General features: G+C 32.1%; 1 protein-coding gene across 3 annotated transcripts; it reads left to right on the top strand.

Annotated features, from left to right (window-relative positions):
• The first annotated feature begins 14,120 nt into the window (after positions 1-14,120).
• On the top strand, positions 14,121-16,216 carry LOC111289844 (beta-carotene hydroxylase 2, chloroplastic-like). Of its 3 annotated transcripts, none has more exons than XM_022881192.2 (7): positions 14,121-14,729; positions 14,830-14,889; positions 14,996-15,067; positions 15,217-15,351; positions 15,556-15,681; positions 15,787-15,843; positions 15,965-16,216. In XM_022881192.2, exons 1-7 carry the CDS (start codon positions 14,340-14,342, stop codon positions 16,040-16,042), a joined length of 918 nt encoding a protein of 305 aa, XP_022736927.1. In that variant the 5' UTR covers positions 14,121-14,339; the 3' UTR covers positions 16,043-16,216. The 3 variants fall into 3 exon arrangements, with proteins under 3 accessions (XP_022736927.1, XP_022736928.1, XP_089624017.1); XM_089767891.1 differs by having other exon boundaries at positions 14,122-14,729; positions 14,830-14,893; positions 15,000-15,067; XM_022881193.2 differs by lacking the exon at positions 14,830-14,889.
• The last annotated feature ends 473 nt before the right edge of the window (positions 16,217-16,689 follow it).

The following is a 16,689-nucleotide window of genomic DNA, read 5'->3' as shown; positions in this document are numbered from 1 at the left end:
TTTTTATTATTTTTAATTAATCTAATCATTATCTCCTAATTAATCAAGAAAAGATAAAATCAACAAAAAAATAATAATATAATAGTAAATAACAAAAATAAATAATAAACAAAAAAATAATAATAACAAAATAATAAAAAAATGCTTATCTTGCCTATTTTGGACCAAGCCCAATTGTTCCAAGCTTGGACCAAATTGGATGTCTATAGCTATCCCTCTTTGCATATTTTCTATGAAACAAGAATTGTGCAAAGACGTAGATACCTATTCAAAACTCAACTCGACACTTTTTTTTGCCTTTTTTTTGTTTTATTATTTTTTTTTCAATTTTTTTTGTTAAAATTTTGATCAAAGTTCCCTTAAGCAGAGGCTCAATGACTTTGAAAAAATAAACAAAGCTCTTCTAATCAGAGGCTAAACAATTTTTGAGAAAAATAAACAAAGCTCTTCTAAACAGAGGCTCAACAACTTTTATAAAAATAAACAAAGCTCCTCTAAGCAGAGGCTTAACAACTTTTGAAGAAATTGATGTTCCTCTAAATAAAGGCTCAACGATTTTGAAAAATAAATTGCTCCTCTAAACAGAGGTAACCATAACTTTGAAAATAAATTGCTCCTCTAAATAAAGGCAACCATGACTTTGAAAAATAAATTGCTTTTCTAAACAGAGGCACCATAACTTTGAAAGTAAATTGTTCATTGACCATCAAGTCTAAAAGAGTCAAAGATCGTGTTTGAAGGAATTTCAGGAGATTATGCCTAAGGATCTTACAAATCGATCATGATACCAAGAGATATATTTTTTCAAGGATTAGAATCTTACCTCACAAGCTTCTTCTTAAACGAGAATTTAAAACTTTTACATTAAAAAATTTTCGTATGTCTTCTTCATATGGGATCTTAAAGTACCCCTACTTCTTGAATTTATGCACTATACTTTCTTGAATGCAGTATATGCTATGCAAAATGCTATGTGTGTGAAATTCAATGCATGCTATGTAAATGTTGGCTACTTAATTCCTATTCAATTGTGGTACTCAAGTTTTTCAAACTTTTTTCTTGGGCCTCAAATCCTTTATTCTTCAAAGACCAAATCAGCATAGCTCTCAACCATTTTTCATTTAATGCTCACATTCTTTTTGTTAGAAATCCCTTTTCAAATTCAATATCCTTACTAAAAACTGAACATCTCAAATTTGCCCTTACCATTCTCGACTTTGTAATGTAGAATTCTTTCATGTTATTATTCATTTATCAATCATTATTTCAATCTCAAAAAGTAAAAATGCATTCACACATCTCTTTCATTGTGAGGTATGAAAAAGAAAAGAATAAGAATGGTTAGAAAATAATCAATAGAAGAGACACAATAAATGAAATAAAATGTCTTTTATTAGTAAAAATACTGGCAGACTTTGGCCAAAAAAAAATTACAAAAATGGGTATGGGGAAATAATGCCCAAAAATGAACAATCAGACAATCATGATAACACATCTCAAGGTCTTTTTAAAAAAACTCAACCATCTGATCCATTTAACAACTTCAAGTTCCTTGGAATATGCTAGCCTCCATGCCAATGAATTTTCAAATTTGATGTTGTGTTCCCTTTATCTAAGCTGCCTTTTCAAGTTTTCAACTTAGATAAATCCCTTATGACTCAAACTGCCCTCTTGAGGTTTTCGTATTGAGTCTTTTTTTTATTTTTTTATTTTTTTTCAAGCATAATACTTTTCACAACATCAAAATTTATAGGATGAGACAAATAATTTCCATCCATCTCAGCCAATATCAATGCTCCACTCCAGAAAGCCCGTTTCATCACATATGACCCTTTTCAATTTGGAGTCTATTTTTTTCTATTATCGTGTTGATTTGAAAGAATTTTTTTCAAGACCAACTCTCATTCTCGAAAGCAATAGGGTTAAACTTTTTTGTTATGAGCTCTCATCATCTTTTTTTTATATAGCTGACCATGGCACAATGCGGTCAACCTTTTTTTCTTAATGAAATTCAATTGTTCATAGTGCTCTTGAACCCATTCAGCCTCTTCTAGTTTAACTTTCTTCAAAACCCTCAAGGATGGGATCTCTACTTCTATTGACAATACAGCTTTCATCCCATAAACCAAAAAAAATGGAGTTACCCTAGTAAAAGTGCACACTGACGTTTGATATGCATGCAGTGCAAATGGTAACTTCTCATGCCAATTTTTATAGGTTTTGGTCATCTTTTCAAGAATTTTTTTTATATTTTTATTAGCTGCTTCAACTGCCTCATTCATTTTCAGACAATATGGTGCTGAGTTATAAGACTTGATCTTGTATTGGGCACATATTTCTTACATCATCTTACTATTCAGATTCTTGGTATTATCCGAAATAATTCTCTTCAGAAGTTCATATCTATAAATGATCTTTTTTTTTATGAACTTGCAAACTACAGATTGTGTTACATTTGTATATGATGCTGCCTTTACCTATTTCGTGAAGTAATCTATCATCACGAAAATAAATCTATGCCCATTAGAAGCTTTTGAGGTAATAGGACCAATAACATTCATACCCCACATCGAGATTGGTCAGGGTGGTGCTAAAACATGTAAAGCAGATGGTGGGGCATGGATTTTGTCAGCATAGATCTAGCATTTATGATATTTATGAGCATAGTCAATGCAATCACTTTTTATTGTCAACCAATAGTACCCTACTCTTATGATCTGTCTTGCCCATCATATGTTCATTGGCATGTGCTCCACATATTTCATCATGCATCTCTTTAATGATTTTTATTGCTTCAGTTTTACTTACATATCTCAGCAATACTTGATCATGACTTTTTTTGTACAGAACATCCTCATCTAAGAAAAAGCTCATAGCTAATCTTTGGATAACCCTTTTATCATTCTTCATTGTTTAGACTGCGTATTGTTAGTTCTTAATGTATTGTAAAATATCATAATACCAGAGCTTCCCATCTTTATCTTTTTCTACATTAAAGCAGTGAGCTGGCATATCTTTGACATCTAACTTAATAGGCTGAATATTAATATTATCATTAATTTAGATCATTACAACTAGAGTAGCCAAGGTATTAACTATCATATTCTCCTTTTAAGGTAAATGATCAAACTGGACATCTTCAAACTATTTTATCAACTCTAAAATATACTTGTGATATGAAACAAGTTTTGAATCTCTTATCTCCCATTCTTCTTTCAATTAATATATAACTAGAGCTGAATCCCCAAATATTTTTAATGGTTTAACTTTTCTTTCTATAATAGCTTATAAACCCATGACATAAGACTCATATTCAGTGACGTTATTTGTGTAATTGAAATTTAACCTTGCTATTATATGGTAGTATTATTCTTTTAGAGAAATCAAAATTGCCTTAATTTCATATCTCAAGGCATTGGCAGTTCCATCAAAATACATCTTTCAACATTTTTCTTCATGCTCTCCCTTCTCTAATTAGGAAACAGTCATCAGATCTTCATCGGGGAACTTCAATCTCATTGGTTCGTATTCTTCAGTAGCATGATTTATAAGAAATTTAACTAGAGCACTCCCTTTTATTGCCTTTTGGCTTACATGTATGATATTATATTTTGAGAGTATCACTTGTCACCTAATAATTTTTCAAACAAAAAAGATTTTTTGAAGATGTATTTAATTGGATCTAGTTTTGATATAAGCTAGGTGGTGTGATAGAGCATGTATTGCCTAACTTCTTTGACAGTCCAAGCTAATGCACAACACATTTTCTCTAAAGACGAATACCTGGACTCATATTCTGTGAATTTTTTACTTAGATAATAAATAGCTCTCTCTTTTTTACCATATTTATCTTGCTACCCCAGCACGCATTTTATTAAATTTTTGCACACTGTCAGGTATAAAACTAAGGGTTTTTCTGAAACACGTTACACCAACATTGAAGAATTTGATAAGTATTGCTTAATTTTATCAAAAGTCACTTGGCATTCCTCGTTTCATTCTCTAAAATTATTCTTGCAGAGAAGCTTAAAAATGGGATCACATTTATAAGTAAGCTGAGATATGAACCATGAAATATAGTTCAATATTCCCATAAAACCTCGAACTTCTTTTGGTATACTTGGAGGTGACAAATTTTAAATGGCTCGTATTTTATCTGGATCAACTTTAATCCCTCTTTCACTGACCATAAAACCTAGCAACTTCTCTGAATTTGCTCTGAATGTGCACTTAGCTAGGTTCAACTTGAGTTAAAATTTTTTCAATCTCTCAAATAGCTTTCTAAGGTTTGTGACATGATCTTCATCCTCTCGAGATTTTACAATCATATCATCCACATATATCTTAATCTCTTTGTGCATCATGTCATGAAATAGCATCACCATAGCTCTTTGATATGTTGCCTCAACTTTCTTTAACCCAAAGAGTATAACCTTGTAATAAAAAGTTTCTCACATGGTCACGAAAGTGATTTTTTCCATATCATCTGTAGTTATTTTTATTTGATTATACCTTGAAAACTCATTCATAAAAGAAAAGATTAAATGTTTTACCGTGTTATCTACTAGTGTGTCGATATGAGATAAAAAAAAAATTATCCTTTAGGCTAGCCCTATTCAAATCACGATAGTCTACACACATTCATACCTTTTTATCTTTTTTAAAAATTGGTACTATATTGGCTACCCATTCTGGATACTTAATCACTTGTAAGAAACCTACATCAAACTACTTTTTCACTTTTTTTTATCTTTAATAACATTTCAGGCTTCATTCACCTCAGTTTCTGTTGGATTAGCTTACATTCTAGCTTCAAAAATAATTTATGCTCTACTATCTCCATATTCAGTCATGGCATATCTTGATAAGACCAAACAAACACATCTATAAATTTTTGAAGTAGATCTTTCAAATGTTACCTATCTTCTGACAAAAGTGAAGTACCGATTCTGACCTCTTTTTTATTCTTTTCATCTTCTAAATTCACCAAGTCAGTTATCTCTTAATGAGGCTCAATTAGCTTACTTTCTTATTCAATCAATCTCATTAGGTCTGGAGGTATAATATACTCTTTAGAATCATCTTTATTGTCAAATTCATCAATGTTAATTGAATTCTCAAAATTAACCTCTTGATCATTATCATGATTATCTTCTCATTTATTTAAAGACCTAAAATTGAATGAAATGGGATATGTTGGCAAGATGTGTTTGAAAAATAAAAAAAATGACAATAATGAAGGCACAAGAAGAAATGAATGAAAATACATCCTTCCTAATTTTTATTAAAATAATAAAAGATAAACGGCCTCAATAAGAAATATCACCCCAATGCCTTGGGTAATAGCAATTGGGATGTACAATTACATTGCATTAGTCTCAAAGGTATAGGGCATCTCAATGGTACTTCAATTGTATAGCTCATAATCTGGTAAACAAAGACGGACTCACCCTTCTTGTTCAAACCCTTTTTCATCTTTAATAGCATTAATGGTTAATTGGACGAATGCCTCTTCCATACTTTGTTCACAACTCTCTTTTGCATTTGAGTACATGAATCCTTTAAGCCTGAAAGTCTCGTACAAGTGTAGAATAATCATTAGTCTTGCTATTTTTCTTGCTGGTCTCCTTTTGATCTCCCATTCTTCTGTTTCATAACCTAGGCCTAGCCTTTCATTATTGTCTACCATTGTTGGAGGTTTTCTTATTCCTTATAAGTTCTTACCTAGCCCTACTCCTAGATACCAACCTTTGTTAATGACTTGGCATATCACTATCTTTAAAAAGGGTTAACCTTCACCCATAGAGTTGACTAACTCGAAGGACCGATAAAAGCATTCCATTACTTTTTCAGCAGCTTTCATATATAGGGTATTCGATGATTGAGTCACTAGTATATCTTTCTTTCCAAGTACCACTACCAATCGACCTTTTATATTAAACTTGATCTTTTGGTGTAAGGTAGAGGGCACAGTACTTGTCATGTGAATCTATAGCCTTCTTAGCAGATAGCTGTAAGATGAAGAGATATCCATTACTTGAAACTTCACATTAAAAGTGCATAGCCCAATTTATAAAAAATTTTGATATCTCATAGGACTTCCCTTCTGGTCTCATCAAAAGCTCGCATAACCATTTGATTATCCTTTATATGGGAGTAATTGATAGATAACCTTATCAAAGTTGACATAAACATGACATTGATAGCGAAACCATTATCAATAAGAACTTTAGCTATGATATAGCTCTTACATTTGACTGTAATATGCAGAGCATTAGCACATCTCCTTTCATCTGAGAGAATCTTATCATCATTGAATGAAATATAATTTTGCATGACTAAATTTCCAGTCAGGTGGTTCACATATTCAACAGATACATTATATGCCATATATGCTTGGTTCAATACTTTCAGTAAGACATTTCGATGTGGTTTTAAGTTTAACAGCAATGATAATAATGATATTCTTGCTAGTATTTTTTTCAACTATTCAACAACTAAATATTCACTATGCTTTACCAGCTTTAAAAATTCGTATGCCTCTTTTTTTGACACCGACTTCGGATGATCCTCTTCAGGTTCCACTTTAGAGTTGTTTCGCTCTTCACCTACCTTAGCTTTTTCTCTTTTAACCTTTTCCAATATTTTTGAAATGTAGCATCTTTCATTTCGGGTAATGCCCTCTATACCAGTCATATTGACGGTATCAATCTTAGAGATATTCTTCTCTTACCCCTGAACTACTATATCACAATCATATTTTTAAGGTATAGCTTTATTATCATTATATAAGAATAAAGTCAAAACTTTAAAAGTTATCAGCCTGAGAATAAGTTTGTCTATGACTAATTTTGGCTTGTTCCCACAATGAGTCATCACTGGCTTTGGAAAAAACTTTACAGGCTTGTCAGTTATGGATACTTCTTTTTTGAGTCTTCTTCTTCTTTATAGACTTTCATCTGGTATGAATTTAAGAGTTTTGTATCTCTTGCTGAAACTACTCATAAACTTCAACAGAGTGACAAATTACCTTACTATGATATTTACAACTAGTGCCTACTATATATGCTCTATGATAACTATGTGAACTCACTGGTTGTATCATGTCAACTCTTTATAAAGCATCAAATAGCTAACTAAAATGTATCTTAATATCTACTACTTTTCTCTTTAAATGACATTCCAGTTCTTCATTCAGAGCATTCATATTATGATTAGGTAAAGGGTTACCACTAACATTTGGTGTAGTTACCCCTCCTATATCGAAGCTAATCATTTCATTTTTAATCAGCCATTGCACTTTATGTTTCAAGACAGTGTAATTTTTAATAGAATGACCAATAATCCCATAACGATAGTCACAATGGGCTGTAAGATTATACCACTCAGGGTAAGATAGCTTGAGTGGCTCTAATTTGCTAGAAGTAATCAAATGACTGTTATAGAGTTCACGATATAACTCTGTATAGGTTATGATGATTAAATCAAATACATGTTTTTCATGAGTAGTTCGTTACTCTCGTGATCCACCTACTGGGTTAGTAGGACAAGTTTGAAATCCTGTTAGAGGTTGGATGTTAAGGCTGTATGTGAGAGCTTGAGGGCTAAAAATAGGTTGGTATGTGGATGGGTAAGATGGTTGTGGTATGGATTGGTATGGGTAAGATGAAAAATTATTCACAGTTGGATAGTACGGGGAGTAACCCTATGGTGGATAAGATTGATAACCCCTATAACTGTTTGTTAAAACTCACTGCTTGAGCTTCGGTCTCTTTCTCGTCAAACGTCTTCTTAGTTTTTCTTCTTTTTAACTTGTCATTCTTGATAACATTCTCAATAATTTCTCTCAAAATCATCATGTCGATGAAATTTTTGGTTACATTTCTTATCATCTTTTCATAATAGAAAGATTTCAGAATGCTGATGAATAGCACCGTAGTTTTTTTTTTAGTTAAATGAGGTTACACCTAAGTAGCCATATTTTTCTACCTCTGAGCGTATTCTTTGAATGATTCATTCATTTTTTTTTCATATTTTGTAAAGAAAGGTGATCAAGAGCTAAGTTTATAATATGATAGTATTGACTGATGAAGTCATGAGCCATATCATTTTAAAAAAAGTATGATTCTTATCTAGTTAAACATACCACCTAACAGCAGAACCCGTAAGGCTATCTTAAAAAACATACATTAATAGTTTTTCATTATGAGCATGGGCTACCATTTTTTGATAGTACATAGTGATATGAGTCTTTTGGCACTTTGTACCATCATATTTTTTAAATTTTGGTACTTAAAACTTTGGTAGAATTACCACATCTAGGACTAAGCACAACCCAGCAGCATTGCCAGAACCATAAAACCTAATTTTTTTTACAGCCTGTAACCTTTGTTCAAGCATACTAATCTTCGAATCGTCTTGAGATTCCACCATATTTGCCTTTTCTTTCTCTTTTTCTTTTAGTTCATCAAAATCTGAAACTTAGATTGGTTTTACTACCTTTTTAATAAAAACAGGATTCATATAGCTATGGTAATACCTTGAATTAGAGGTAGATGGCATTTCAGGATATGTAGGATATGTAAATTATTGATGTGGGGCCTCTTGTGTAGGTTGAGCTTGAAATGGACTAAAACTAAATGGATATAAGGGGTCAGTCACTTCTTATGATGGAGGGCCCTGTTGGCTTATATTTTTTTCAACCCTTTTTCTTTATTTAACTTGTTGAGAGCATCCAAAATTTTACTTAACTTAGTCTTAAGCTTTTCTTGAGCTTTTTTTATCTTTTCAAGTTGATGAGAGTTTTCTTGCTCAATTTGTCTAGCTTTGGCTCTTATATTGTATCGATGGGTGAAGTTTTTACTAGGTGGAGCTATATTTGAATCGTGAATACCATACCTTAGAATTAACAAGTTTATATGACTATCTTATGGTTACTTTGTTAAATGTATTGAATGAGAATGCAATGGATGAAAATGCATGTATGAAAAGAATATTTACCTTAAGACAGTATTCAACCAAAAGATTTCATTTATTCCTAAGTACTTTCGTTTACATAAAATTTATCATCCTAGAGTTATAACCATAAAATCATTTGATTTGTTCATACTGGTCTCTTGCTTCCTTGATGAAGTTCAACAGGCACTGCCCATGTTCTCCTACTAGGGCCACCACTTATTTTAATGCCTTTGTCTCTTTTACCATCTCTCTTGCCTTACATACCTCTTTGTAAATTTAGGTCATTAAGTGCTTAATGTACTTTTATCTTCCTAGGTTCTCTCTTTTACCACACCAGATTTGGTATAATAACTCTATGCTTTCTAACCAATATAGCAATGTAGTCTTCTTGTTCATTCAATTTCTGTCACAACCTACTTAAGTAACTGTTCAACATGTTATTCTTTATTTGTACTTAGTACTTTCTTCTTCTAATTCAGTATATTCTTGCTTCAACCTTGCATTTTTTTCAATTAGCTTAATAATTGTTATCTTTTTGGCTAGTACTTTTACACACAACCTCTTATGTTCATGGTGTAATTTTGATAAGTCTTGGATGGCTGTATCACGTTCTCTAATGATCTTGCAGACTTTAGGTTTATGTTTTTTAGCTCCATCTTTTCACTGATCTTTCTCTTCTTGAAGCTTCTGAATCTCTTGCTTTAGCCTATCTTTTTCAGACTCATTCTTTCCTTATAAGTTCTAATTCTAATGGTGTTTCTTCAGGCATTTCTTTTGTTGGCGGTTGGAAGCTTTCATAAGTGAATACCATTTGTTATCTCCATCTTGCTTTCCAAACTAAGTACCCCTGAGTGACTTTATCAGTGAATGGTCCAGGATTCATTTTACGAGGGTTTTTCAATGCCTTAATCATCTCATTCATCTTCTAAAATGCTTTTGGCTCATTATAAGAAAATTTTGATTAATGAAGCTCATACGTTATAGGAATGAACTGTTCTGTCCTAAACTACCTTCTCACTAGAAGTGGTGTATAACTTATTACTCCTCATAAACCCAGTAGTGGGACCACAGTGTTTTCTCTACACTAATATAGCATAGGTTTACGATTCATCCATGGGATCAACTATCTTACTTCAGTGCTTATCAATTTTTGTAAGAAAGCTACTCACTCTTTTTTAGATTTTTTTTCGACCATTCATTTTTACAGAATTCTTTGATCGAGGCTCAATTACGAACATAAAGCTTCGAGAAAGCACTTTTTCTCCATTCGAAGTGGCTTTTTATCAATAGGTATAATAACTGTATGCAGCTTATAAAATGCCCTTCATTTCAGCTATAATAACTTAAAGATCTGATAGTCTCTGCTAATATTATCGTTGAAGGGTTATAGTCATTAATCACACTTTCGAAAAAATCAATTACTGCTATTTCAATATAACGCAACACCTTTGGAAATATCACCATTCTATATATGGCTAAGGTAAATATGTCTAACCCTCATTTTTTGTCAGCATGTTGCATTAAAAAATCATGAAAAAACTTTCAAGGTAGGCAAACCTGTTCTTGTTTCTTCTTTATATGAGAATCCATAATCTTTTTGTTTATCCTTATGAGATGGGCCAAATTCTTATGAAATCTTTATTTATGTTTTTTTGACAAATATCTTATTAGGAGCCTTAGATGCAAAACTAACAAAGTCGAATATTCTTCAATGATGGGTATCATGTCAACTTCATTAAAGATGAAATACTTGTATGCAGGATCTCAGAATTGCATTGCAGCTCTAATTAGTTGATGGTCAATATTAATTGTAAAGAGGTGTGCTATATGTTCATGACTTTAGCAAAACTCCTCTTATCTAGTCGGACTCATCTTCTTTCATATATCAACTAAATCCTCTAGATTATTTTGTTTGAAGAGGATGGATGTTTCTTAAGTCAAAATGGAATCATAGCTAATCGGTAGACAATCCCCATTCTTTAGTTGAGTTTTTTCTGATTGGACTTTTACTTCGTTGGGTGACTAACAAGGAGCTAATACAGAAGAAGAGCAAACTAGTCATTCTATGGAGTCCATGAAAATTTTGTTGCTGAATACCATCTTTCAGGCAAATGTTCTTTATGCAACTTTATGATATGAGTATGAATCATGCAAACATGAATAAGAAAAGAGGTTAGTATATCACATAAAGATAAATAAACAAATAAATAACTAAATAAATTAAAACGTCACACACAATAAAAATGAATCATATGCTTTTGGTCAATTCTAAAGGGAAGGAGATGGCTCATCTATCGGTTAGGCACCTCTAAGGTCTACTATATGTGGTTTGAGGTTTAAAGTCTAAAGGTTACCAAATTACTCCTTACATCGTCGTCCATTATAGACTAGTAAGATACCTCAATCCTCTCTTATTACAGGCTACAAGTGAAAAATGTTCAATTTGAGTGAGAGTATTTCACTAGCCACTACGAAGGTATTAAAATCTTACGAAAGCAATAGGTACTTTACTCCCTCATAAAAAGATAAAACTCAGGTATAGAACTTATGTTATGCACATGCATATGAATGACATGATTAACAAAGTATATAAATATAAATGAAAAAAATATATATACAAAAGGTTCAATTTGATTAGGCTTTTGGATAACACGAATTTATTCGCTGGCCTAACTCTCAGTGGCAATCTCCAGTTGAGTCACCAAACTGTCATAACGTCTAGATTCGGGGATCTATCACTAGACATTGACTTAAAAAGTTGCTACAAATCTTTTTTGTTTAGGTGCGATTGACCACCTAAAGAATCTATCCCTTCAAGGAACACTTAAGCTTGACTAAGGCTCTCTAAAAGAATAAGTTCCAGTCTATTAACTAAAACAGGGTTCGAGAGTTCAATTATATATGAGGAAGGTTATAGCACCCTCACAATACCTATTGAAAGATAGTACTAGCTTGATTTTATGTTATCCGATAAGTCTTAAAAATTTTATCAACTAATTAATTATTGAAAATTATTCTTAATTAACTCTAATACTTTTGGCATAAAATTAAAAAATTTTTCTCACCTCAAGAGTATGTAAGAAAATTACTGTTTCACTTGCAAAGACTTGATCGTTGATTATTTAACAATAAAAAAAATTCAAGAAAAAGAAAAAAAAAGAATGAAATAAAAAAAAGGAATAATGATTCAACTTTTGATATAAATCATTTTCTTTTTATTCTTTATTTAAAAAAAAAAAAACTCATTGCTTTTGTGTAAGAAAAATTGATACTTTCAACTTTTCCTTAATGCATTAAAATATTTTTATTTTAAGAAAAATTGATACTTTCAACTTTTTCTTAAAATATTTTTTCTTGATAATTTTTATTTTTAAGGAAAATTGATACTTTCAACTTTTCCTCAAAAATATTTTTTTCTGAAATTTTGATTTCAAAAAAAAAATTAAACAAAATTAAAATTAAAATTAAAATTAAAATTAAAAAAAATTTAAGGAATACCTAATAATCTTAATTTAGAAATAATAATAATAATAATAATAATAATAATAATAATAATAATAATAATAATAAATTAATGAAAAAAAACCTTAAGGTGGCTTAGCTTAGCGGCTGGAATTCGACTCGATTTTAGGAAGAAAAATGGCTTTAAGGTGTGGCTTGGTGGGAAGCGGCTCGGCTTGGCTTAGGTCTAGGGAGTCGGTTGGCACTAGGTTAAAACGGGTTGGCGCTTAGGTTGGGTTAGGCCAAACAGAAATGCGCGAATCCTTTGAGTTTACTAATGCCAAAACGACGTCATTTTAGCAAGGTATATAAGCTAAAAGCTCAACCTTTCAGCAGAGGCGTCTTCTTCTTCTCTCTTTTTCCTTCTTTTTCTCCTCTTTCTCTCTAAACAAAATCCAGTTTTTGATTAAATTTTAACTGAAAATTGAAAAAATATGTCCAAATATGGGCTTTTGGTTGAAAAAGTCGTCGAAAAACTTAAATTTGATCAAAAAATTTCATCGAATTTTCCAGAAAAAAAACCCCAAAAAATTCAAAAAAAATTCCTAAAAATTCTAAACTGGCCCTAAACACTTTTTTTTGCTTCTGTTTCACCTTTCTCTTATGTTTTTCTTTGTTCTTGGGTTTTGTTTTAACATTTATTTATAAGGATTGATCAGAAGAGTTTTTGATCAATCCTAATTCCATCTGGGATTAGAATTCAAACTTTGAATCCAATCCCAACTCTGTCAGCCTCCAAATTCACGTCTAAATTCACTTCCATGACTTTTTTTTTTATTTTTAATTAATCTAATTATTATCTCCTAATTAATCAAGAAAAGATAAAATCAACAAAAAAATAATAATATAATAGTAAATAATAAAAATAAATAATAAACGAAAATAGTAATAATAATAAAATAAAAATAAAAACAAAATAAAAATTAAAAAATAGGCCCATATTGTCTATTTTAGACCAAGCCCAATTAATCCGAGCTTGAACTAAATAAGGTATCTATGATTATTTAAGATATATTTTGTACAAAAAACACCTTCAATAATATATGTTAATAAATGTTAAAGTATTTATTATTAATAAAAGAAATGAAAAGTTGTTAACATATATTTTAAGAAGATTATGATAATTATTTAGAAATTAATATATAAATTTTTTTTAATCAAATGAATGAATCTGAACATGAGATATTTTAAAAATAAAAATAAAAGCCTATAAATATAGCATTTTTTTTTAGAATCATATTCTTCTTTTAAAATTTAAAATTTGACGAACTAAATATTACTATTGGAAACAATGAAATATTATGTATAATAAATAGTTGTTGGCAAGTTTATAATTTGGTCAAATGGTCAAACCTTTTTAGATATACTAATATCTACTATTTAATATCACCAACAATCACGCTTTTTAAATTTTTCGTTTTTTATTGGAACCATTTAGATCCTAAGAACTAAGAAAAAAGCAAAAAGAAATTTACTAAAAAACAAGTTGTTCTTGAAAAGAAAAAAAAAAAATTAGAAATTGAATAGCACTAAAGTACAAATTTTCCGCGTGTTACATTTGGATATCGACCGTAGTGGCAACTTGGTAAATTAAAGAAGAAATATGAGCTTATTCATTACAATGTGTACCATATGTGTTCACGGGAGAGGCGTTTTATTTCCATAAATTCCATAAACTTCTGAAATCACGGAAACATGTGGTCACCGTGCTTTCAACCTCTTGCTGTTTACTCTAAAACCCAAACTCCGACCCGTCTCTCTTCTTCTGCTTCTGCATCTGCATCTGCATCTTCCTCCGTATTTGTCTCGTCTGCAAGACTTTGTTTTAAGGTTCTGAAATTCTACACAATATTCAAATTTAGCTTATTGCAGTTGTTTCCATGGCGGCAAGCCTATCAGCTGCCATTACCACTAAACCCTTCCGTTCATTTCTATCTAATTCCCACCAAACGCCGAAGCCAACGCCACTTTTCCATCCTTTACTTCACTTCCAAAAACTTACCTTTGGAGCTCGAAGGAAGACAAGCTATGCTGTTTGCTTTGTGCTGGAGGAACGGAAACAGAGAACTCCGCCGATCGTAAATATCGTAGAAGAAGAATCCGATGACGTTAGAGATCCTCAGATCTTAATACCCACACGTGTGGCGGAGAAGTTAGCTAGAAAGAGATCGGAAAGGTTTACGTACCTTGTTGCAGCTGTCATGTCTAGTTTTGGGATCACTTCGATGGCTGTTATGGCCGTTTATTATAGGTTTTCTTGGCAAATGGAGGTTTGTTTTCCTCTCTTCTCCCTTTTTTATTTTTATTTTTCTTTCTTTTTTTTTTTTTAGTATGGCCAATTTCTGAAATTGGGTTATTTTTCATTTTAAGGGTGGAGAGGTGCCTCTCTCTGAAATGTTTGGTACATTTGCTTTATCAGTTGGTGCCGCTGTAGGTTCAATTTCATTCATCAGTTGTATACCTTATTTTTTATATAATTGCATTTGAAGTATGAATTGATTGTTGAATCAGAGCCTGGGTGGTATTCGATTTTCAGGTAGGCATGGAGTTTTGGGCCAGATGGGCACATCGAGCTCTCTGGCACGAATCTTTGTGGCATATGCACCAGGTATTTATGTTCCTCTTCTCTCATTCCCCTTCTTTTCATTCCTCTGTAAAGGCCTATTTTAAGCAGCTGAGAATTGAGATTGAACTGTTTCGAAAAAGATTGCTAAAAAATGAATTAGTGATGAATTTTATTACTATTGTTATTTGCAGTCTCACCATCGACCTAGAGAAGGTGCGTTCGAGCTAAACGATGTGTTCGCCATAATCAACGCCGTCCCAGCAATTGCTCTTCTCTCTTATGGTTTCTTCAACAAAGGCCTTGTCCCTGGTCTTTGTTTTGGTGCTGTAAGTGTCTCTTTCTGTCTACTTACTACGCTATTTTCTTTTTTTTCTTCCTCTCTCATTATCTGTGTGAATCCTAACGGTTTAATCCCCACTTAACTACTCGGGATTAGAAAACATTTTCTGTTTGTTCATACCTGGAAATAAAATGACCCTAATATCCTCATTAGCAGTAGAACTTTTCCTTTTGACTTGGGTTGGGTCCAGGGGCTTGGCATTACCGTGTTCGGAATGGCCTACATGTTCGTCCACGATGGCCTCGTCCACAAGAGATTCCCGGTTGGGCCAATTGCCAACGTTCCCTACTTCCGGAAAGTTGCTGCGGCTCACCAGGTTAGTATGCCCCCACACCAAACATCTTTATTAGTCTTTTTTTTTTTTTTTTCTAAATGAATCTAACAGCGATTATCTCCTTTGGATTTGATGTTTGGGTTTCAGCTCCATCATTCAGAAAAATTCAATGGTATCCCATATGGGCTGTTTTTAGGGCCTAAGGTGAGATTGTCCTGAAAACATCTTTTTCTATTATTCCATTTTTGTCTCTGCTCTATTTCTTTGGTTTGCTTTAGATTTTTCTACTGTTGTGAATTGAAATTTTTGTGTTGGGATGGAGCAGGAACTGGAGGAAGTGGGAGGGCTAGAAGAATTGGAGAAAGAGATTAACAGAAGAATCAAATCAAGCACCGGTTCATGATAATTCTACTGTTCAAGGGGGACCCATTTTTGAGCAATTGTCAATGTAGAGAAATAATACTGTCGTTATCATAAATGGAAAATGATTTTGGGTTGGATTTCAATTCCCAGTAGAAAAGCATCCCGTTGTTTCCTATTCCTAGTAGAAAGGCATGGATTTCTTTTCTTTTCTTTATTTTTTTTTCTCTAAGGAAACAATGGACAAAGGTTCGAGGAAAGAATTAGAGCCAATGACTTGGAAAGATAAACCTTCAAATTTCAATAGCAATACTGTGTAAGAATCAGACGTAAAAAAAATACAGTGTACTCTTATGGGAAATTATATGGTTTTCCCACTGAAAATGAGCATTTTAATTTGTAACTCAAGCTTTACTTGAGAAGAGTTGTCTCTACTGAGTAGCTAGTTGTACAATCTCATAGTGATAAAAGACTGATAAAAAAATTGTTATACATAAATATTAGTACTAATGAATTTAAAAATGAAGCCAAACCTCAGTCCAAGGTAAAGGTTGCTTTCACTTGGTCTGCCTACCACCCAAAAGCTCAGACCTCCGATAATTTTTACTTTAAGAAGGATACATACCCTCAGCAATGGGAATCCGTAAAGTAAGCAAACTTTTCACTGTTTTCACTTTTCAACCCATGTGC

The sequence above is a fragment of the Durio zibethinus genome, chromosome 11 (genome assembly GCF_047325235.1).
Source record: "Durio zibethinus cultivar Kanyao isolate XHJ-2024 chromosome 11, ASM4732523v1, whole genome shotgun sequence".
In the NCBI taxonomy this organism is placed as follows: Eukaryota; Viridiplantae; Streptophyta; class Magnoliopsida; order Malvales; family Malvaceae; genus Durio; species Durio zibethinus.
This window is presented reverse-complemented; position numbering and strand designations above follow the sequence as displayed.